This window comes from Muntiacus reevesi, chromosome 17 (genome assembly GCF_963930625.1).
Source record: "Muntiacus reevesi chromosome 17, mMunRee1.1, whole genome shotgun sequence".
Classification (NCBI taxonomy): domain Eukaryota; kingdom Metazoa; phylum Chordata; class Mammalia; order Artiodactyla; family Cervidae; genus Muntiacus; species Muntiacus reevesi.
The window spans coordinates 42510560-42534509 of record NC_089265.1 but is presented as its reverse complement, the minus strand read 5'-3'; the positions used below and the strand labels follow the sequence as shown (position 1 = coordinate 42534509).

General features: G+C 41.5%; 1 protein-coding gene and 1 non-coding gene across 5 annotated transcripts in view; one reads left to right on the top strand and one right to left on the bottom strand.

Annotated features, from left to right (window-relative positions):
* Positions 1-922: 922 nt before the first annotated feature.
* The window catches only part of TJP2 (tight junction protein 2), a 124166-nt gene continuing 101138 nt past the window's right edge, over positions 923-23950 (bottom strand). For 2 of the 4 annotated variants that reach the window (XM_065908229.1, XM_065908228.1), the window contains 12 exons: positions 20290-20398; positions 18943-19153; positions 17900-18087; positions 16939-17034; positions 16147-16226; positions 15532-15742; positions 8786-8886; positions 7371-7583; positions 6158-6268; positions 4618-4947; positions 3057-3142; positions 923-1844 (listed from right to left, as the gene is read on the bottom strand). In XM_065908229.1, the coding sequence (XP_065764301.1) occupies positions 1679-1844; positions 3057-3142; positions 4618-4947; positions 6158-6268; positions 7371-7583; positions 8786-8886; positions 15532-15742; positions 16147-16226; positions 16939-17034; positions 17900-18087; positions 18943-19153; positions 20290-20398 (1902 nt within the window). In that variant the 3' untranslated portion in view covers positions 923-1678. The remainder of the gene's footprint in view (positions 1845-3056; positions 3143-4617; positions 4948-6157; positions 6269-7370; positions 7584-8785; positions 8887-15531; positions 15743-16146; positions 16227-16938; positions 17035-17899; positions 18088-18942; positions 19154-20289; positions 20399-23950) is intronic. The other 2 variants (XM_065908230.1, XM_065908231.1) reach the window with 2 other exon arrangements.
* Positions 21684-21790, top strand: LOC136148827 (U6 spliceosomal RNA). Its single transcript, XR_010659591.1, has one exon. It is a non-coding gene; the product is annotated as a U6 spliceosomal RNA (small nuclear RNA).

Below are 23950 nucleotides of genomic sequence, written 5' to 3'. Positions count from 1 at the left end.
CACTGCTGGAACATTCTAGGGAACAGAGATCCTTCCTTCCTGCGCGTACCACCTAACTCATCACAGAAAAGTGCTGCAGCCAGGGACAGCAAAGCTCCTGCTCAAAAGCTTCCTTTCCTCTTCTCCCGAAGTTTGCAAAAGGACTCATACTTGTATTTAAAGAGCAGAAGCAAAGCAAACCATCATATATTTAACCATTTTTTTCTATCCACAAAAGGTGGTTTTTATTATGAAATACGCAGATTTGAGTCAGTGCCTTGAAACCTGCTCAATTCACGGTGTTGCACTAAATGGTTTATAAATTACAGCACCCACAGACACAACCGAGGATACATTTATAATATAACTAAGTTATGAGTAAGCTGAATTTCCAACTCAACTAAAACACGTGCTTATCATCGTGTCAATTCATATTACAAAAAACCCATAATGGAACCAAGACTCTTCTCCTTTCCTAAATTCAAGGTACTTCCAATTCCAATTTACACAATCCTAAATTCCTAGGTTTTTTTTAATTTCAAACATATTTTAGCCTTTAAAGAGTAAATACAGGAGAATAAATTGATGCAACTTTTCTAGGAAGCAATGTAGCAGTAAACATCAAGAGCCTTAAAAACGTTCCTCTGCTTTCACCCAGTAATTCCATTTCAGAGAACCTATCTGCTGTGAAGGATTAAAATGCTGATCATTGATATATTAATTAAAAATGGATTATATATAAAAAAATGCATTTCATATTAAAAGAAAAAAAATGGAAACAATCCAAATGGCCAACAATAGTAGAACTATCTATTTAGGCAGCAATGGTCAAAGCATACACTATGAATCTGCAATTATTATGTCCTCATTTTCATGATCAGTAACTGAAATAAAAGATGCACTTTAACACAGGAAGTAACATAGAAATTCACCACTAAGAACGTTATTGATTGCAATGTCCTCCTTTTTATTAAATTATAAAACTGGTTGCTGTCAATATACACGTTTTTGGAAATGCACTTTTATGCTTTTGTGGAGCACATGATTTTAAACAGACAAAATATTTCTATATTAACTTCTCAGTCTTCAAGCTATTTCGCACTGGTAGCCAAACTACCAAGTATAGATATTACAATATACAGTCAGAATTTAAGGAAAATATTACAAAGACAAATGCCTTAAAAAGATGATAGTGCAGAGAAAACCGTAGCTCTGAAACAGGTATAAAAATTTAGTCAAAATATTTTAGTCCATTATGGCTTTGCAAAGCTTCAAAGGAAGAAAATTGAAGACACTTCTCATCAAAGGCACTTAAAGAATTGTAATAAAATACTTCTTTGAATTTAGTTTTGAGTCCGACAGTATTTTTTATCTTTTTCACATTCTGTCTCTCATTGAAACAGTCCTGGAAGGCAGTTATTAATAAGGAAAAATAGTTATCGTTTCTTAATATACATGTTAAAAATACGCAAACAGAATTAATACAGCTTTTGGTCCGTGGAAGCAGGTAACAGTATCAGACTGTAGTATTTCTCTTAATTCTGAGCCCAAAGCCCTCAATTCCCCAGACTCAGTCCCCTGGGCTCCCCAGGAGGGGCCCCGCCATCGCCACAGTGCACTGAAACTGGAGAAATCCATCCTCCTTGGCTTGGTGGGAGGGCTGTTCCCGCGTAGCACAAAGGAGGCAAAAACCCCAGCATTATAATTCCGTGTCCCGGTATCGGGAAGGCTGGCCGTAATAACCGCGCCTCGAGTGTTCTGACAGCTGCTGCCGGTATTCCTCCTCCTCAGCATCACTGCCATAGCTTCCTCTGGGATCCTGATAAAGTCTGGCAGGGCCTTTCTGTGGCTCGGGGGGCCTGGAACTAACAAAGAGAGAGGGTTACGTGCAGCCTCAGGCCTCCCTGCCCGTCCGTGCTGCAAGCCGTGGGCCACTGCCCACGACAGATGACTTACCTGAGTCACCCTCTGCTGACAAACCAGGGCACTCCTGGCCCCGTCCCAGGTTCACAGAGTGGTGGAATTGAGGATAGGAATCACAGGTCAAGGCCGATACCCATTCAAGTAGCGAGTGGGGAAGACAGACACATACTCTCTGACCTAAGAACCCTCCAGCCTGATGAGGGTGCCTTCCTGAGATCACTGGTCAAAAGTTCACAGGCAGAGCGAGTTCTTCACCAGTTTTGGTCAATTATACCAAGTCCCCTCTGTTGCCGGGGCCTCCTGGTCAGCTGTGCCACTATCTGATTGGTAAACAAGAAACTTGCCTCTAATTTTCTATAGCTGTAAAACTAGACTCCAGTTTCCAGTCAGAATGGCTGCAAGAAAATGTGATTTTGTTTCCTATTCTCGGATGCAAGAAATGATCCAGTGTGAAACCTCAACAGGAAGACACTGTGATAATCACTACTGCTTATGCAGCACTTTAAAAATAAGGCATCCTACCAACACCAGTCAATTGATGTTCCCTTTCCCTCAGACCACAGCTCACACACAGCCTGACTTGGCTAAGCGACGCAAAAGGATTACTGAACTTGTTGGCCAACAGCTAGAAAATATTAACAGTGAAACAACTGGCATCTAAACCCCAGGAATTTTGCTTATGCACTATCCTAACACAATTTAACGCATCTGTGGCTCCAATTGGATTTCCCCAGTGGCTCAGTAGTAAAGAATCCACCTGCAATGCAGAAGCTGCAAGAGATGTTGCTTTGATCCCTGGGGGAGGGAAGATCCCCTGGAGGAGGGCATGGCAACCCACTCCAGTATTCTTGCCTGGAGAACTCCATGGACAGAAAAGACTAGTGGGCTACAGTCCATGGGTCGCAAAGAGTCAGACATGATGGAGCGACTAAACAACAACACCATGTTAGTGTTAGCACACAATCAACGCTACCATAAAAGTTTGACTCTACGGTCTTTATAATTAAAGTTGACTGAATAAGTAAACAGTTTACCAGGAGGAAAAAAAAAACACAAACTTTGTTACTTTGAAATGTAGGTGAAAAAAAATTCTTAAGCATCAAAGTCCTACACAAGTCCCTTTTTTAGACCTATATCCTCAGAGCAGCCCTTACCTTGCGTACTGGGGTGGGCCAGGGTCCGGTTTGTGTGTTTTGATTGGAACTGCATAGATATCAGGATGCTTCTGAGCAATTTCAATCTGTGGAGATTATGGGGGTAAAAAAAGAATAAGAGGGAAGGGATGAATGACTAGCCAGTCAGCTTGCTCATTTCCTGCTGGTTCCATTCTCCAATCCCATTTTAACCGAGAAGAGGAAAAACAGAAGCAAACTTCTAGTTTCCAGGGTTGTATGTGATGCTTAGTGGTAAATGTCAAATAGGAAAAATGTTTAAAACTAATGAAAGTCTGCCACATGCTACAACATGGTTGAACCTTCAGGACACTATGCTAAGTGAAATTAAATCAGCCACAAAAAAGACAAATATTGTATGATTCCACTTCTGTGAGGCTCCTGAGCTGTCAAATTCATAGAGACAGAAAATAGAATGGTGGTTAAGGGGCTGGAGGAGGGGAAAATGAGGAATAATTAATATACACAGAGTTTTAGTTGGGGAGGATGACAAAATTCTAGAGACCGATGATAGAGATGGCTACACAAAAATGTGAATATACTAATGCCACCAAACACTTAAAAATGTTAAAGATGGTAAGTTCCATGTATATTTTACCACCAAAAGAAGCAAAAAAGAAAAAGAGCGTAGGTCATCTCTTGCGTTCTGGGACAGCCCACACTCTGCCCATAGTGTATGCTTCTCCCAGGGCCACTCTTGCCTTTTGAGACAGACTGCATTCTGTCTGTGGAATGTATCTCTCTAAATATATCCACTTTATTACTCATTACTTTGTCTCTCACTGAATTCTTTCTGCAGTGAGATATAAAGAACTTGAGTTCCAGTAAGTCCTGACACCAGGAACTAAGGCCCCCCCACAGTTGGAGGACGGAATTATGTGGACCCTCCTGACTTCAATCAACTACAGCCCGGACTCTGTCAACCTCTGTTCCAATTCCATGCTGCAGTCTTCTCTGCTCAAGCCCCCTTATGAATATGCATAGAGCCTTAGTCTTAAACCTCCCCAAATTTGCAGTTCAGGGAGACTCTGCTTTGGGAAAAGATCCCTCGTGTTCTCCTTACTTGCTGCAGGTCCTTCTTTTCCCCTACCTTCCCCTCTAAAAGAGAAAAAGGCCCAGAAGCACTACAATTGTTGTGACAAATTTAAATGAAGAAAACTCCCATAACCACTGGGCCGAAACGCTCCAGAAACCTTTACTTAACAAATGCTACAGTGAAAAATAATTTTGAAGAGGCCACAGAATCTCTTGTCACGCTTTCCTATTATTCCAAAACCCAATATAAAGTTCTGAAGCACAAAGAGTAGAATCCTATTCACCTGCAATGTCAGGTTTTCTTGACTGGAAGAAAAAGGGATGTGCTAATTGCTGGCAATCTGAAAATGAGACACCCATAGGATGTGCCTTTGTATCACGAATGTCAACATACCCTTTCATGTTTGTGGCAGTGGCAAAAGGACTGTAAATCATCACACTGCAATGAAACTTCTTTAAAATCCTATTGCTGACGCACTAAAATGACCCAGTGATTGAAAACAATTACCCTTGCATTCTGTGCTTCTTGGAGCTCTTGCATTCTCTGTAACCTTGCCTTGTGATCCATCTTCTCAAATATTTTTACTTTGCCCAGGACAGACTTGGGAGCATTCTGCTGCTCCTCACTGCCCTCTCCCGCCTCCTCACTCTCTGGGGGAGGGACGGGAGTGGAGGGCTTCAGTACAGGCCGTCCAAAAGTGGGTTTCGCTGCAATAGGAGGAGGACAACCTTTGGTAGATGCCCCTGGAATTTCGTTACCAGCAGCGGCTGAGGGGTTTGACTTGTATTCATAAGATCTGGAGAAGTCAAAAGATTCTTCTCTGTTTTGGGTTTTGGCCTGCAGAGAGCAATGACATAGTTTTAACCTTGAGCTTTCAGTTTATTTTCAAATCTCTATTAGTGATTTAATACACTCCATTTCCTGATCAGTTTCCAAAGGTGGTCAACAAATTCCACTCCAACAAGGAATCATATACAACAAGGTACATGGCCAAGACCTGGCATCCAGAGCCCTACCTCACTCCCTGCAGAAGAGTATTAAGTGCTCGAAAAAACCACGAGGGTGCTGGGGATGTGGTGGGAGGCCTGCAAGTGCCAGAGGTGGATCAGACCTAACTCTGTCCTAGAGGAGATTTGAATCTTAGAGAGGACCTCAGAACAAGTCAGGCTTCAGGATGGAAGAGTGGCTCCTGAGTTCACACCAGGCTGAGGGGACGTGCCTTGGTCCACATGGACGTGGGGACGTGGGTGGTCCCCAGAAGTCCACGCAGAAGTGAGGAGGCTGGGGGGGAGTGGTGAGGGAGAATATCATGCTGATGGCCACTTTGTCTTCATACTTCCATCCTAGGCCACTTGTAAACTTTCACTCATCTATATTATTAGGTCACCAATTACCTCTGAAAGCTCACATTGAATTATTACTTTCTTCTTATCTAAAGCACTGAGTTAGGAAGAGAAACTTCACTGGGTTCCAAGGGAAAGCGTATAGTTATAGCTGTGATTCAGAGAGGGGTGAAAAATCATATGACATGTGTTCTCACATTGGTTCTTTTCTGGACAATGGTTTATTTAAAAAATAAACTGTCCTCATAATGAGAGGCATTGTAAACAATAGTGGTGATTGTTGTCTTTAGCAAGTCATCAGGAAGGATTTTTTCAGGTGGATCTAAATCAGATTATGGGCAGAAAAATTTAATTGGATAGAAGAAGAAAAACAGATTCTATTGACAGGTGATTCTGGGCATGCAGTATTCATCCAACTTTTATTCTTTCTACATAAACAAACAAATAAAAAACAAAAGGAAACAAACACTAACAGTCCTAAAATTGTACCCTCTTCTAAAACTGCCTTTCCATTTTACTTTTTTTTGCCATTTCTTAATTTTTTGGATTCACCCAAAAGATAGGCTCCAGTAGAGAACCCAGTTGGTCAAAACCATAATCCAGCGCCACCTTATTGGGCATGCTCTGCCCTGGCGACGCAGGAGCTCCAGGTGAGCTCAATGTGTTTCTTCCTCCTTCCCATCCTGGGCTTCCCAGCCACGTACCTTGGGCGGCTCTGGCTTGAATGCCGGGGGCGGGCTATTGTCCCTAAGTTGATCTCTGCTAGCAGCCCTCCTCATCTGAGCTCGTGGCTCTGGGCTGGGTTTCCTTATGCTCTACAAGACATAAAGGTTCATTCACAACAAGAACATCCCAGCAGGAAGAAGAGAGCACTGGTCTTCTTTGCTGGAGTTCTTCAAACTTGGGGGAATTAAGATGTTTAGGTTCCTAATGTGTGTAATTTGAGCTACTGATCCAGTGCTTCTTTACTGAAAAGGCAGATACCTGGTATACTCTCCCATTAGCAAGTGCTTAAGGTATATTTTCCCCAAAACTAGCTCATCTCTCCCTTTACAGTAAGAAAACAAGAGGTTTTCGTTAAGTTTTCTCACTAACAGCTATTAATATTTTATTCTTTACAACTTGTCCGACAGTATATACTAATTTTTCTTTTTGGTCATGGTGAATTGTTTCTCCTTTCAACTTATATATTTAGTCCTTCTATATCATAAAGAATAAAATTCACTGAAACAACGTAAACTGAAGAGAAGTCCACAGAAATCCAAATATATGGAGACTCTTGTCTGCAAAGGTCATTATCCCAGTGTTCTCTGAGGTGCAACCAATAACTGCTCTGGTCCTAACTTAGTGCTAGCAATGTGATTTCTAGAATCACAGAAGCAGTCTACTCACTGGCCAGTGGATGCATAGTACGTGAGATCAGACATATAATTAATCAATAAACTCAATTAAAAAACTGAAATACCAGACAGAAGGAAACTGATGGGGAAACACTCAGGAGTTTTGGCAAGATTAGAAAGGTTAAAGGTACGGTGGAGAAGAAAAAGCACAGACACCTAAGAGTACAGAGAGAGACCTAATCAAAGGTTACAAGTAAATACAACAATATTGTATTTAAAAGTAATGCCCCACTGGTCATTTGGACAGCTGGCCTCACATTATGATGTCATGCCCAGGGGCATCTGTGGGGTGAGTGCTGGTCACTCAACCTCTCCCAGCACTTGGTTCCTGCCCCATTCCCCTCTGGACCACATCCACAATCACACAGGCATTAGCTTGGAATGGGAGGCTCCCTAGACATCAGCCACTCCAACCCTTAGGAATACCTGCCTCAGCACCCTGAATAAGCTGTTAGCCAGAGCAATTCGAGTGAAACACCAGAACCTCCTTTTGCTGCCCGGGCCTGCCTCGCCTCACCTCCTCGTGCTGCACCGGCTCCGAGGAGCGGGTGATGGAAGACACCAGCGGCTCCTCGGCTGGCTCATCCAGCTCATTGTCAGTGTAGGCGCCTCCTTCACCGTCGGTGTCTTCAAAGTCACTGATGAGGCGGCTGTCGCAACTCAGATAGTCCGCGCCCATGGCGGTTAAGTAGGACATGCGGTCTTCGGGATCATCATCCATCCCTTCCATCTAGAGGAATTTGTTTCGGAGGGTCAGTGGGATCTGACATGGCTCCTGGGAGTGAGGACTCAAGAAAATTCCCAAGGGCACAGCCAAGGGACTGAAACCTTGACTTGTTCGAGAAAAGGAAGTTCACCTTTATCTTCCTAAAATCACTTGGCTTTAAATGATTATGTAAATTTTTTGTGTAGAGACTTAAATTAGAAACCCTCCACCCTATCTCTCCTTTCCACCATCCATCAGGCTTCCTCACATTGTGCACTTTTCTTCCAGAATCTGGCTCCCCTCCAGTTTTTTCTGTTGAACTGGTCTCCCAGAGCTAAGTGCATGCTGTCTGGAGCTGTATGCCTCTCCACTCACCCACGAGATTCTCAAATCCTTGAAGGCAGAAGCTCCATCGTGCTCAGCCTGTTCTCACCACAGAGGCTAGCACAGAGCTACAGTGGGTATAAGCAGTCAGTACATGCTAGATACTCTGATTGAACATGCAGTTCCTAAAGGGCAGGGCTAGGACTCAACCATTAACTGGTAATAGAGGCACTTACGCAACAAAATCGTACCTTGAATGTCTCACAAATGACCTCAGATCAGCTGGACCACAGATACCAGCACCAAGGGCTCCTAGTACCACAGGGAATTCTACAATTTCTCTGCTTCCTCCCTGCAGTAGGGCTGTGGGAACTTCCTCCACAGATGAGAAGTGAGCCAAGGTTAGGAGCCTATACCAGATTCTAGCGCTCTCTCATCACCTACTCAAATCCCTAGAACGCATCCTCTGCCAACCTTCTTTCTAACACAATGACTCCAACTCCATTAGCTTTTCTTCCTTCCATTAATTTTTAACTATGTTCTCCACACCCTCACCCTAACCCCTCATCTGCACTCTGGGCGTCCCGGGCCCCTGGTAATAAGCTGTGGAGTTCAGCACAGGTCTTGTAAGCTCTGATTAGTGTGCTTGGAACACAACACTAGTTACTACGTTAAAAGCAAAAGGGAAGTGAATGTAGGGCCGCGTGTATCCCATTCTGCTTGTCTTGTAAAAGTCCCTTCGTTTTATTACTTTTCCAGAGAATTTACAAATTTTTGAACAATTGAAGGGTATGTTGAGATCACTCGAAATGTGCATGGTTTTTACTACATTCACTACCCTCGTGAGAAAAAAATTCAGAACACAGACTCTCACCTCGCAGCAGAGCATCTGTGTCACATACCTTTCCTTCGGAGACCCAGACTGCTTCTCCTTGCTGATGCTGAATCGTGTCTTTCAAGCTGCCAAACCAGCTGTCGTTGGCTGAATTGAGGTTGATTGTAGCTACAGAAATGTAAACCAAAAGGTGTGCCTCAATTTCGCGTTTATTAGAAATCTTATTGGACATAACTTACCCTAACTTGTCATATTTCACACACACACACACATATATAAAATCATAACTGATTCATGTTGTTGTATGGCAGAAACCAACTCAACACGGTAAAGTAATTTTCTTCCAATTAAAAAATAAATTAAAAAAATACATTTTTAAAGAGTGTGCTTTCAGGGGCAACAACAACACATCTAAATAAAATATAAAAGTACATATTTAAAAAATCAAAATATAGACGTGAACAGTAAAAGAAAAATATATACCAATGTACTGTTTATCTCCAATAAAAAACTAAACGTATGTCATTATAGGCTTAAACATTTCAGAATATAGATACAGACTAAGCAAACTCTACAGGTGTGTATTCATGGGACATACATTTTCTAATCTGAACAAAATGCATCTTACACAATAGCACTTACTAAGACTGACCATGCACTTTCCTAAATACGTTACATGGATTAGTTCATTTTATGCTTAAACAAACCTTGCAAGGTGGGTGTTGCCATCATCCCCATTCTGTAGATGAAAAACTGAGGCACAGCAGTGAAAGTAACTAGTCTAAGGCCTCACACCAAGCAAGTGGAAAAGCCTAGATGCAAACTCAGAAGTCTGCTTTTAGAGCTTATGGCTTCAGCCACTGCATGACTCAGCCCATCTGAAACATGAATTTGGAGCACCAGGATAAAATACCAACCAATAAAATACATGTGATCATTCTTCAGCAATACTTTGGACCTACAATGATCAAACTCTAGGTAAATCAGTACTTTTTAGAGCTACATCATCATGGCCTATTATTAAGGCCATTATGTGTCACCCAAAAGAATACTGGATCTTGTTGCTGAAAGTTGTTAGGCAGCCTGCTCCACCTATCCTGAAGTCTGCATACTTCTCCATAAATAACTCCAAAGAACCAAAAAGCAAATTTTGTAAGCAATTTTGCTTCAAGATTTTCTTCCCAGTAACATACAGCATTCTTTCATTTAAAAAGTCCCAGCATTGACCTTGGAAAATCCTGAACAAGCTGACAATTTCCTGGGCTATTAATTATTTATAGTATTAGAATAAACTGATACCTGGGACAACTAAAAGAAAATCAACCTTGTTTCCTTGGATTTTTGTACCGTTATCATGTGTGTGTATTAGTCGCTTAGTTGTGTCCGACTCTTTGTGACCCCATGGACTGTAGTTTGCCAGACTCCTCTGTCCATGGAATTCTCCGGGCAAGAATATTGGAGTGGGTAAATTCCCAACCCAGGGATCAAACTTACGTCTCCAGCATCTCCTACATTGGCAGGCGGGTTCTTTACCACTAGCGCCATTTGGGAAGCCTTATCATAGTACCTTGTAAAGATGACTGTCCTCTTTGTAACGAAAGTGACATTGGGCACCCCAGGGACAAAATGAGTGATCTCCACTAAATGTATACAGAATGTTCAGCTACCTTTTTAAGCTTTATGCTGAAGTTGTCTAAGATGAGTACAGTTTGTATTTATCATGAGAAAAACCTAGTTAAAAGGGCCATTTGTAAAATGCAGAAAATAGGTTTATGCCCCCTGATAAAATGAAACAAGCCAGAAGCCTCTTACTGAATTCACATTGAAGTCTAGTGTATGGAAAGAAAGAAAAAACAGTAATTTCTCACTGAGTTGGTAGCATTCAAATCACGCACTTTACCTCTCTTTAAGAGGTGGGAGCACAGCCATGATGCTGCCTTCCTTTCTCTTAGAATCAAGTTCCTTTGGTTTACTGTTGACTTTTGCTCTTTAGGTTTCTCAGATTCTTTGACTACAAGCCATCAGGTTACCTCCTGTCATTTCCAACCTCTGGACTAGACTCATGCTCCCTTGGATAGACTAAATACATCTCTCAAACTCCAGAAAGTGAAATACTAGAAGGAGCTTCCTTCAGGCTCCATCACGGCCGGGAGTCCTGGGCTTCTGAGGGCGTCCACTCCCAGCCCAGGCGCGGGTGCGCTCGGCGCTGCTCCTCCTTCCACAACCAAGGAGGCCGGGGAGCACAAGGCGACAAAGGCGACACGTGAGGCTGGGGGGTGAGCAGGGTCAGAAGTGACCGTCACGGTGTGAGGTTCCTCTCCAGGTGATAGAGCAGTTCCAAAATGGGCGGCAGTGATGACTGTACATCTCTGAATACACTAAAAACTACTGACCTGCATGCTTAAATCGGGTGAATTACAGGGTATATAAATTAAATTTAAAAAATGCTATTCAGGGCTACCATTTAGAGGGACTCTAAATGGAGAGGCATCAACCAAGGTGCCCAGCCAGGGAGGGTAGCAACTTCCGTCTGCTTCCTGTGGTCCTCAGTGTCCCTACATATCCTTGGGAAATCAAGAATTGCCTATTGCAGTTTGGATATTTTTAACTGGTACAAGATTCACTCCTCCCCATTAGGCTTTCTCCAACACTGCTGTTTCTGCTGCTGCTAAGTCGCTTCAGTCGTGTCCGACTCTGTGCGACCCCATAGATGGCAGCCCACCAGGCTCCCCCGTCCCTGGGATTCTCCAGGCAAGAACACTGGAGTGGGTTGCCATTTCCTTCTCCAATGCATGGAAGTGAAAAGTGAAAGTGAAGTTGCTCAGTCGTGTCCGACTCTCAGCGACCCCATGGACAGCAGCCTACCAGGCTCCTCCATCCATGGGATTTTTCAGACAAGATTACTGGAGTGGGGTGCCATTGTCTTCTCTGTCTCAAACACTGTATTATGGCAAAGAAAAAGATTTATAATATGTAACAAAGATTTTGAAAAAGTATAAAATAGTATCACTAATGAATAGCATTTATTCACCACTTCCAAAGTCTTAGGACTGCATTATACATTAATTGCAAATTAATGTAATTAAAGTAATGATCTGTAAATTACAAATTTCACATCAATGAAATCTGGGAAACTGATAAAAGTGCTGGAACATCCTGTGGTACTTTAAAAATCCCACAATTTCACACAAAGGATGGCTCTACATGGATCTGTAAGTCCACAATTCCATTTCTGTGGTCTTTAAATCATGAACTGAGTGCTTTAGTAAAACATGTTCAACAATTCCAAGAAAATATGTAATGTAAACTTCACGTTTTAAAAAATAACTTTTGTAACATGTGCATGCAAAACGTATTATTCTACAGTAACTTTTTTAAAGTGATGGGGGAAGGTTGGGAAGCCTAACATTTTAATTTACATTGACAAGTTAACTTGCTTTTGGGCAAATCTCAGAATAAAGTTTCCCTTGTCATCTCTGCAAAATTGAGAAGTACCTTGAATTTGCAAGAAGAGTCATTTTGCTTTAATTTTTTTAATTTTTATTTTTTAGGTAAAAGGTATTTCATTATATTGTAAAAATAGTAATGGATATATATGTTAAAATACAAAAGACAAAATAATTTATACCTTTCAAAAATGAGCAAGACATAATATTATGCATAACAGTACAAAAAAAGTAAACCAACAAGAACTAGCAATGCTAGTTTTTCTTGTAACCAGCTACTATTAATATCACACTAAGCCCTGATTTGTCCTACATCTGAAATACTAACAATTTATCAAGACACTGTTTACAGATCTTCAGTTCTCCTACTCAATCACTTTTATTACATAGTAATTTCAAGGAGAGTCATTTTAATACTGTCAAATTTAAATACTCATCTATGGAAAATGGGATTTTCTTGTTACTGTGCAACGAGGAAACAAGAAAGATATTCATCGAGTTTGTTAATCCACCTGTAACATAAGCCTTGATTTTGAATTACTGTTCATCACAGTAGCTCTATTTTCCCCACTAATTAATTCATTGTGTGTGTGAAGGGATTGCTTGATGACTGTTGTCACCGGTGTAAATCTGATTCTTGTTGCTTAGTTGTTCTGTTAGTCACTCGGTCATGTCCAACTCTTTGTGACCCCGTGGACTCTGCCAGGCTCCTCTGTTCATGTGATTTCCCAAGCAAGAATACTGGAGCATGTTGCCATTTCTTTCTCCAGGGGATCTCCCTGACCCAGGGATCAAACCTGCATCTCTTGCATTTCCTGCACCAGCAGACAGATTCTTTACCACTAGCACCACCTGGGAAGCCCCTATTAATTTACTTAAATGCCATAAATGCCATTAATTAAAAATCATAAAAAAAAAAAAACCCTTGGATTCTGGCCTTGGCGTACACCATCAAGTCACAACCTGGCCAGGTTGAGACACAGGGCATATAAAGTGCTCAGTGGGGCCATCCACAGAGTTTCAAGAGTTAAACTAAGCCTCTGGAAAAGGCCGCAAAAGGCCATCCTTTTGTAAGTTACTCAGCACCCTGCTGCACCCATTCTGAAGACTGAGTCAGCAAAGGAGGCTGACTCAAAGGCAGACCAATGAAGTGGCCAGCGTCTAGCCTCCCTCAGCCTGGCTCTTCCTCTACGGCTCATTATTTCCCTGCCTGCTATCTCAGATCCTCACATGAATCCCAAATTCAACTCTCTGAGGGAAGCCCCTAGCCATTCAATGGACTTACACAAAGGTAAGGAGGCGGGGGGAAATGAAGTGGGCGTAGATTTAACATGCATCACAATCACACGGACCTCAAGTTCAATGAATTATCTGTTAAACGGAGGAATGACAACATAAGACCCCCTTCATTAGGATAATACGCCTGTGCTGTGAAGTATATAGAATATTGGACACACAGTCAGAGACACCACAGTGTTAGTGTGGGCTCAGCCATACACTGTGTGACCATGCAGAAATCACCTGGCCTTTCCTATGGCCTAATAAGACAGCCCCCGTGAAAGGCTGTACCACTGTTAGCTATTGCTGTAATAAAAACAGTAATGATAATAATAATTCCAGTAGTAGCAGTAAAACAAAGGAAAGATCATATATGAACATACCAAAAGCACACGCTTAATCTTGACTCTACATTCACAAAAATCCAGTTTATGAAGCACCACCACCTTCTCTGCGTTTGGTTAGATGACCTCTCAGTTAGAGCACTTCACCATAGTGGTACATAGTGCATCTCACTCTTTAATAAGAAAAGCCAGTAACAAGAAAACAAGGGTCTAATGGAGACATTCATTCACACTCTCCCCTTCCCTTCCCTTCCCAGTGTCCGATAAGTTAAAAGCGGCACAGGGTGATGATGACTGGTGCTGAGCTCAGTTCAGTCACTAAGTCGTGTCCGACTCTTGCACCCCAAGGACTGTAGCCCACTAGGTTCCCCTATCGATGAGATTCTCCAGGTAAGAATATTGGAGTGGGTTGCCATTTCCTTCTCCAGGGGATCTTCCCGACCCAGGAATCAAACGCAGGTCTCCTGCATTGCAGGCAGATTCTTTCCCAACTGAGCTATAAGGGAAGCCCGAATTCACAGAGCTACCATTACCCTAAGGATATTAATTATATCCACACAGTTGCTACATGTGGCTTCCATAAAACTGCATGACCAAAAACTTCATGCAACCCTTTTAAACTCTTAATTATACCACATTCACAGTACTAGTCGTATTTTTAGGTAGTGCACACATTCAGTTCCTAAAAAGGTCACATTCTTAAACCATTTTACTTTCATGAATAATAGCAGCAGTAGGTCTTCATTTCAGGAATTTTAAAAAATATCCTATTATGGAAAACTTTAGACATACCAAAGTGGAGAGAAGAGTATACCTATGAATGCATCACCCAGTGTCAACAACTATCAACTCTTGGCCAGTCTGGTCTACAGCCACACTAACTCTCCTCACTGAAGATTATTTAAGCAAATCCCAGATATGATAATAGGTCATCCATAAATACTCTTATTTACCATACATGCCTAAAAATGAGAACTTCTAAAAAAAAAAACCTAACATAATCACAGTATCATTTTCACCTTAAACACAGGAGTGATAAATTCTTGAAAGTGAAAGTGAAGTTGCTCAGTCGGGTCCGACTCTTTGTGACCCCATGGACTGTAGCCTACCAGGTTCCTCCATCCACGGGATTTTCCAGGCAAGAATACTGGAGTGGGTTGCCATTTCCTTCTCCAGGAGAGCTTCCCAACCCAGGGATTGAACCCGGGTCTCCCACATTGTAGGCAGATGCTTTACTGTCTGAGCCACCAGGGAAGCTCCCAAATTCTTAATATCTTAATATCATCTAATTCTTATATCATCTAATATCCAGAATATTCAAGGCTATCTCAGAGACATTTTAAAATAATGAAACCAAGTTCCTATCACCTTGTAAGTCAGCGTATGCATGGATAGTAAGAAGAGAAGAATGACACAGCCCATAACAGATATGGGTATTCGGTGCTATGCCAGGCTTAATCACTAGCCTCGTAGTCCCACGCAAAAAATCTGAACCTCATCAAAATGACCAGGTATTGTGTATTATGGATCTTTATGATCATGTTCAAACAGTCAAACTTACAAAGTTAAATATACAAACACCATGAGTCTAGTATACTCACTTTATAGGATTAGTTCCTTTTTGAGGAGTCATAAACAGAATTTCAGATAACTATTTTCCATTCAGATTATTTTCCTATTCCTTCCATCCTCCAGTTCCTCATTCCTTACTTTCGAGCAAAGAGTACATTTTACATTTCACTTACCTGTGAAAAGATGTGCACAAGTTTTTTTAAGCTTGTTGGCTTGATCATATAACTTCCGAGAACTTTTGTTGGATGATGGATTCAACCTCTGTCTCATAGTTTTGACACCTTGCCTCGAGTCTGGGTTGAAAAAGATCACAATCGGGAACCACTGAGTATAGTTCAGCAGGTCCACAGCCTTAGGAGTTACATCCAAGAGAGCGTGCTTGTCCTGTTAGAAATGGGGGGAAAGATGACGTAAATGGGTAAAAGCCAAATAGCATCAAAGAGTTTGTGTTAATAAGTAAAGGTCGCTTCAGATAAAATGTGCCCATGTAAATCACAAAGCTGAAAACGTTTCCCTTGACATTAGGTCCACTTTAATATTACCAGTCTATGAGAACTTCTGAGAAAACCAATTAACAAGTTTTTGGTATAATGCTCAGAACTCTGAGAGAATCAATACATTGGTTCACAGAACATCAACTGATTGTCACACAATGAAACAGCTTACATTTATATCCAGCTTACTAACATTTAATAATTATTAAAATGCAGACTCTGTTCTTAAAAAGACTGCAGCAAACCATGACCCTATTCTTTCCAACAGCGTGGCCTTCAGATGACTTTTCTTACCTGTTCAATAATCTGTCTCACGGTGTTTAACCGCACCACCCCGGTGGATTTCTCAGATCCTGCGTCTCTTGGTTCTGTTTCTGCAAAAGGAAAAAAAAATAAAGTAGGGAGGGGGGTACTGAATAAAATTTTAGAAATCAATGACAACCAAGTACCGCCCTCCTAGCATCAACTAGGACAGGAAACCTGACATTCATTGTCTCCTAACTGGAGGCAATAGGAAGGACCAACACTACCTGTTTCACCAAAATTTAACCAAGGGAAACAGACCAGGCCAACAGGGAGCATCCGATGAGACAAATGGCTTGGACTCTTCAAAATATCATGCCACAAAATAATTTAGAAAAAGGAGAAGATCAGAAAGATATAAAAATCAAAAGTACGGCATTCTGAACTTAAAAAAGAAACAATAATTTACCTTGAAAAGCATAATTGGGATAACTGATGAAATTTGAAAAAGGGACTATATACAAAATAACATTACTGTATCCGTGTTAAATTTCCTGGTTGTGATAATGGTATTATGGTTGTATAGGAGGAGAATTAAGAGATTCACAGAGGTAGGAAGTATTATAATGCCTACAACTTAAACTTTTAAATACGTCAGCAACTGTAAAAAGTGTGTGTGTGTATATGTGTGTGTCTATGGGGGAAGAATATAGATGGCAAATGTTACCTGGTGACAAGTGATTCCAGGTGAAGGGTATGTGGGTGTTCATTATTTTTTCTGCAGGTTAGAGATTTTCCTAAATAAAAGTTGAGGGAGGAAAAAGTATTCACTGACAGACTTACTAGCAGTTTGGAACAGGTCAGGCAAGTCATTTGCTAACTTCTCCAGGGCTATATCTGCTATGGGGCCGAATAAGACAACAGGTCTCTTGAAACCAGCTGAAATGAGAAAAGAAAAAGTCATGAAAATTAGGTGTAAAATAAGCTAGAAGGATATATTTTACAAAATGAGGAATATGGCCAATATTTTATAATAAGTACAAATGAAGTATAATCTTTAAAAACTGCACACCTGTGATTTTATACATATTATACAGCAACTGTACTTCAATTAACAAAAAAGAAAAGCCATGAAGACACCTCCAAGTCTTTAGCTGTTAAGAAACAAATGTATTTTACAGAGTATTGATAACAAAATAGTGGACATCCCAGGCGGTGCTCGTGGTAACGAATCTACCTGCCAGTGCAGGAGACGCATGAGACCCGAGTTTGATCCCTGGGTTGGGAAGATCCCCTGGAGAAGGAAATGGCAACCCATTCCAGTATTCTTGCCCAGAGAATACCATGGACAGAGGAGCCTGGCAGGATACAGTTCATGTGGCCACAAAGAGTCAGACATGACGGAACAACTGAGCACACACATTGATAACACAACTAAATAAAAGAAACTGTGTGTTCTTCCATCTCCAATTCAGCCCAGCTCTTTTCTGAAGAGTAAAAGCTCTCTCTTTTATTATAATTCATTCCCCTCACTATTACTCAAGATAAACTTTGCTCTACAGAATATATAAAAACTTCTGAATGGTAGTATTAAAATAAAAAATAACCAAGGTTGTAGAAATACAAGTTTGCACAGTTCAGTTTTTTGTAAGTTTTATTTCGTGCTGAAAGATGATTCCAACTGTCAGCTCACTTCGCCTAAGAGATATAGATAAATTGGAACGTGACCATTAAAGTTTAAAAATGAAGAAAAAGAGGCTCTGAGCCCAGTCAGATCATCTCCTGGCCCACATGGATCCCTCACCTTCTCGAAGCAGAACCCTCTCGTAGGCTGGGAACTTGGTGCTGACCGTCACGGCGGCGGTCAGGTCCTCCCGACTCTTCCGAAGGTTCTTCTTCACACCTGATCTCTGGCCACGCATCCTCCAGAAGTCTGCCCTGTCTCCGGTGGTGTCTCTCTGGGCATTCTGAACGCTGGCCATTTGTTCCGCTCTGAGAGAAGAAGCCAGGGGAAGTAAGTTCTTAAGTTAGGAAATGCGCAAATGTGAGCGTCACTAATTAAATCCAGTCACTATCACTTATGGACTTGGATCAGAGAAGATGCAGCGTGACAATGAGCAATGCCAGGGGTGAGAAACACGGGTGCTTTATCATCCGGATGGAGGCAGAGAAAAGCTGGGTGCACATGCAATCTACCAGGAGTAGCGCAGTAATAAACATGCTGACATGGCTTGTTCTGCTTAGGCTGGTGTACAGACATGCCCTGTCTTACTCTACTTTGCTTTATCAGACTCTGCAGACCCTGCATCTTTTTTTTTTTTTTTTTTTACAAATTATAAAGATATGTGGCAACTCTGCATTAAGCAAGTCTATTGGTGCCATTTTCCCAGCAGCATCCACTCGCTTTGTGCCTCTGTGTCACAGTTTCTCTCAAAATTTCAAACTCTCCACCAGCAAAAAACACTACGAATCACTGAAGGTTCAGATGATGGTTAGCATTTTGGGGGAACTAAAGTATTTTTAATTAGGGTATGTACCTTGCTTTTTTAGACATAATGCTAGTGCACAATAAATAGACTTAATAGTATAATATAAACATAATTCCTATATGCACCGGGAAACCAAAAAATTTGTGTGCCTTGCTTTATTACAATATTTGTTTCATTATGGTGGTCTGGAACCAAACTCACCATCTCTCCCAGGTCTCTTCATACATGAGAAGTGGATGATGGGAGAGGTCATGATGACAAAGGACAAAGTCATACGGGGCTTCCTTTATGTGGGGATGTTGTTTATGTGTAGGGGGGATTCTTAGGGGGTTGTGTGGAATCATGTGGTCTCAGATACCTGCTTTTGTTGGGGATTAAGCCTTTCTCCAGTTCGTTTCCGATCCTCACAGCCAGCCAGTGGCCCAGTTTGCCATCGTAAAGTGTATCTACCACGCGGAAGACCTCCCCTCTGGTGAAGGCCAGGCTCTGTGGAGTTTCCTTCTCACATTCAAAGTGACTTCTTATAAAAAATGAATCCCCTCTGCCACAAGCCAGTATGTCTCTATACACTGAAAGACAAAAGCCTCATTTCATGCGGTGCTCAGCCTGGCCAGGGGTCTTTACTGGAGGGGTTATCAGGTTCTCTGAGCTCTGATCACCCTCTTTACCTTCCATGCATTTAGTGAACTCAGCACACAGGCCCCATGGTAACCACAGCCCAAACAGGGAGAAGGACAAGTAACTAAGTTCATGAGTTTTGCTGTGATGGCTAGTTTTCTGTATCAATTTGACTGGGCCATGCGATGCACAGACATTTGGTCAAACATTATTCTGACTGTGTCTGTTGGGGGTGTTTCTGGATGAGTTAACATTAATACGTAGACTAAGTAAAGCAGACTGCCCTCCCTCATGTGGGAGGCTTCAGCTGGTCTGTTGAACGTTTGAACAGAACAGAAAGGTAAATCCCTCTCTGAGTAAGAGATAATGAATTCTTTTTGCTTTCAAAGTGTGACATCAGCTTTTTTCCTGCTTTCAGACTCAGATACACTGGCTCTTCCTGGATCTTGAGCCAATCCACCATTGGACAACAAGTACACAATCAGCTCTCTTCGTTCTCAAGCCTTTGGACTTGGACTGGAAGTAAATCATCAACTCTCTTGGAGTCTCCACCTCACCAACTCACCCTGCAGATTCTGGGACTTGCCAGGTACCATAACGTGAGCCAATTCCTCATAAAAGCAGCTCTCTTTCTCTGTGTGCCATTTTGTCTGGAGAACCCTGACTAATACAGGTGCCAATCAACCCTCTAAAGCAGACAAGAAGATTCTATTAACTTCTATTTTACAGATGACAACAAGACCTGGAAAGGTGAATCAACTTGTCAGACTGATAAGGGTTAATATGAGGGCTGAACTGCAGGTGTGGCCTCTGCATCTGTCATATGGAAAACCTCAATCATAACTTCAGGCAGTAATTAAGGATGGATTCAGAAAAGCAGTTTTATTCCACAATCACACAACTAGTAAAGTTCTTTCAGTGGGTGCACAGAAACCATTTCCGTAGGAAGTTAAATGCCACCCAAATTCTTTCCACATACCTATGACCTAGATAGAGGTCAATTTTTTAACACTCAGATTTGCCTATTCTGGTCCCAAGCTACCTCCCTCCCCGACCGCCCACTGAACTCAAAACCAAACCTGCTCACCATCAGCTCGGCTCTGAGCTAAAATGGTCACCATTTCACCTTTGGGGATTTCTAACAGGTACAGAACAGCATCCTCCCGAACGAGTCCTCTGAAATCCTGTGTGTTCACCTAATGGAGGAGGGGCAACCAGAAAAGACAAAGCAAGAGAAAAGAAGAAGTTGTTTCTTAAAAGGTGCCACCTGAGCTTTTGACCTGTTTCCATCAGGGCCTGCCTATGTAAAGAAGCATCGGTCAGGGCCCCACAAGTAAAGAAGCCCTTGGTGCCCTACTGAGGCCCGCCAAGCACCCAGCCTGGACTGTGGACACCACCACGCCCTCCTGCCCCCCACATTGCCCACCACCCCTTAGGAATGTGTCATTCCACCAAAGACCCGTCACTGGATCGGGTGAGAACTTCTAGGAGTGTGTGTCTCCCTCTCTTCTTTGAGTCTCCTGCACGGGTGACCAGGAGGGTAATGTACAATTACGAATCCAGTAACTAGAATTCAATAGGGAGTGGTGAGGTCTATGGCGAATGAGCATGCTGGCTCAGCTTAAGGCATTACTACTTTTTAAATTAATTCATGTAGAAGCCTGCAAATAAGGATTCTGCCCAAATCTACCCTTTTCTTATAGCTTCTATCATCTGAAATTGAAGAGCATTAATTTTACATGGTAGACTATCAACCTAATGTATAGGCTTTTATATTTAAGCTTCTGCCATATAATGGGTAAAAAGTCCATGTTTATCCACCGATGATCAAGTAGGGTACACTGTAAATAGCTTTTGGAAGACAAGCTAGAAAGAGTAAAACTCAAAAATGGTACAAAGAAAAAGACATTTTGACATATTTGCTCTGTACCTTGAAAACCATTTGAAAACAGAAATACACATTAAGTAAAATGCAAAAATGATTTTAAAGTACCTTATGTTTTAAAAAGGTATTACAGAAGTGAAGATATAGAATTTCTCTGAAATATTTTCTTCAATCATTGAAGACTTAATAGAACCTTTTAATCAAAGAGTAATGCCTTACTACTGAAAAAAATAATTAATTGCGCCTAATTTAATTAAGGTTGGAATTTACAATGAAGTGAAAATAGGCATATTATTTTTCATGGAAGTTTTCAATGTGGGGAGATGAACTGAGCTAGCCCTTTTCGAAGTGTAGGTAGACACAGGGACTTGGAGTTGTCACTAACTAGGCTCTCTTTGGGAATGTTTATCTCATCACATTCTGCGTCATGCTTGTGTTGTAACTACTCTGGAGACAGCTTGGCTGTGTCTAAACTGCATTACTGCTTTGTAAAATATAACTGTATAAATACAAGAACAGAATGTTGAAAAGAAAAAAAAAAGTGAAACTTGGCATGAGACTAAAGCTATACTTGGTACTTTAAAAACGGTGATTTAGTGCTCGCTTCGGCAGCACATATACTAAAATTGGAACGATACAGAGAAGATTAGCATGGCCCCTGCGCAAGGATGATACACGAATTCATGAAGGGTTCCATATTTTTAGAGAAGAGTGCATCTACCTAGTTACTTCCTCAAGTTTAAATATGTATAGTAAATTAAAATAAAAGTTTTCTATGTAAATAAATAAATAAATAAAAACGGTGATTTACTAAACCGATCACGTTAACTTTTCCTTTGACACAATATTTAGCATTTAAGATAGCTCATTTCCATCTCTTGGTCTCTGAATTAAGGATATTTGACCTTTGGTATCGAATCCTTTCTTGCGTGCTATCTGCAGATCTACATTTGTGTCTATATATGGCTATGTATACGTCTTTATATGCACTGCACATGCTTGCATTTGTTTATTTAAATAAAGCAGGGCCACAGGGAATGGGGGAAGACCTTGTCCACCTCTACAAACTGAGAATGACTTTCCATCAAGCCAAACACTATAATGGTCGAAATTAAAGCATACATGGTAGCTAAAATCCACACAGTTAATAATCAAACTGAGGAGGTTTTTTGTTTCTGCCTTTCCTCTTCTCTAATAGTTTCTGAAAATGAAATGACAATCACACCAGGTAACCCAAGCACTAATGCATGTGTTATTTTGGTTATTTACACGGCACATAATGCGCCACCCAACACACTCGTGTTTTCATTCCACATGTCAAGCTGTCACCTTTACAAAAGAAAGAGCTGCACTTAAAAACCCGCAACAGAAGAAAGTGCTTAAAAAAAAAAAAGAAAATGCTTGGTATATGTGTATCAGACCCTAGTGTGCTCAATCTGACGATGAAAAGAAGTGCTGAGACAAACTAAAGGAAAAAAAGGCCAAGACGGCACTTTGGCTAGGTTGTACAGCCCTCTCCAATAAATATTCTCCTTCGTTATCTATTTAATAGTCTACAGGGTCCAGCTGTGTCTGCTGTGAGCCTGAAGAGGACTGTGTCAGCTACACCAAGACTGTGTCACAACCTCTCTGCCTCAGTAGGCGAGCTCAAGGTTTTTCACCTCTTTGCAGAATGCAGGGCTCCTTTTGTAGTCAACAGAAAATTTATTCATGCCTAAGAATAAAGACCATCTACTGTGTGACCTCCCCATGAGACTACTGCAAAAGAGGTGGGTTCCTCCAGTTTCTTCCCTGTCGCCAGGGTGATAACAGGAAATAAGATACTTTCTTAAATAGCAAACATTGCGTATCATAATTTTTACCCATGGAAGTGACTCTCTCTGTCTTTAACTTAGAGATAGGTCTGTCAAGCCTCTAAATGAATTTACTTTTTTTTTTCCAATTCAGAAAGTCTTTCTCCATGCCACCCTATTCCCACCCCTGGGGTAGGAAAATATTTTACCCTTGAACCTTCAGAAGCAAAAGCTTTCAAATTCCTAACTTCCTGTGGCCCCACATCATTTAGGACGCATGCTCCTTCTTTGGTATCAGCCCAAGAGTAAACTGGTATGAGCTGGCACTCGAATGGGATTCTTATTGGTAGCACTTGGTAAGCAGTGTTTCCTAGGCTTATGCGGTACCCTGAGGTTCACTCAGGTACACTTTGTCTTCCAGGATCCTGGCTAGAGCCAAAGAGGGTCTAGAATGTCACTGGAAAGCTTCAGAGCACCTCGTGGTCAAGGTCTGCCCTTCATCTGCTCTGGAAATGAAATCTGAACTACCACCATGAGGTCACAGGCCAGGAAGGAAAAGGACCACTTCTTTCTGGGCTCTGCTGCCTTGGGAATTCTGCTTTTCTCCCCCTGTCCTTTGAGGTTAGATGCTCTTCTTACCAGATCCCCTAGGAACTCATGATAAGAAAAGCAAGTTTACAGACGCAGAAATTCCAGTGAAGACAACTCCCGAGCATTCTAGATTTTTATAATCACAAGGTACTCAGCATGCTTGAAGTTAATGCTCAAGTCAACATAAAACACACGGTATGTTTTTCATAAAATGTCAAAGCAGGAATTGCGTATCAGTTGTTTTTAAACCAACAGATTATACAAACACATACACAGTAGCTTTAAAAGTATCAATATTTGATTAACCAGGTGTTCCCCTTCCTGTACAATTTTAGATGTAAGTGACAAAGAGTGGCAGCAACTTGTTATTTTTCCCTGGGAAAAAGAAGGGACCCTGACCCTCCTACTCTGTGCTAAGAACTCTGCTGAATTCCTTCTGAGTATCATCTGTTCTAAATTCTCCAGGATCCCTGTGAGGT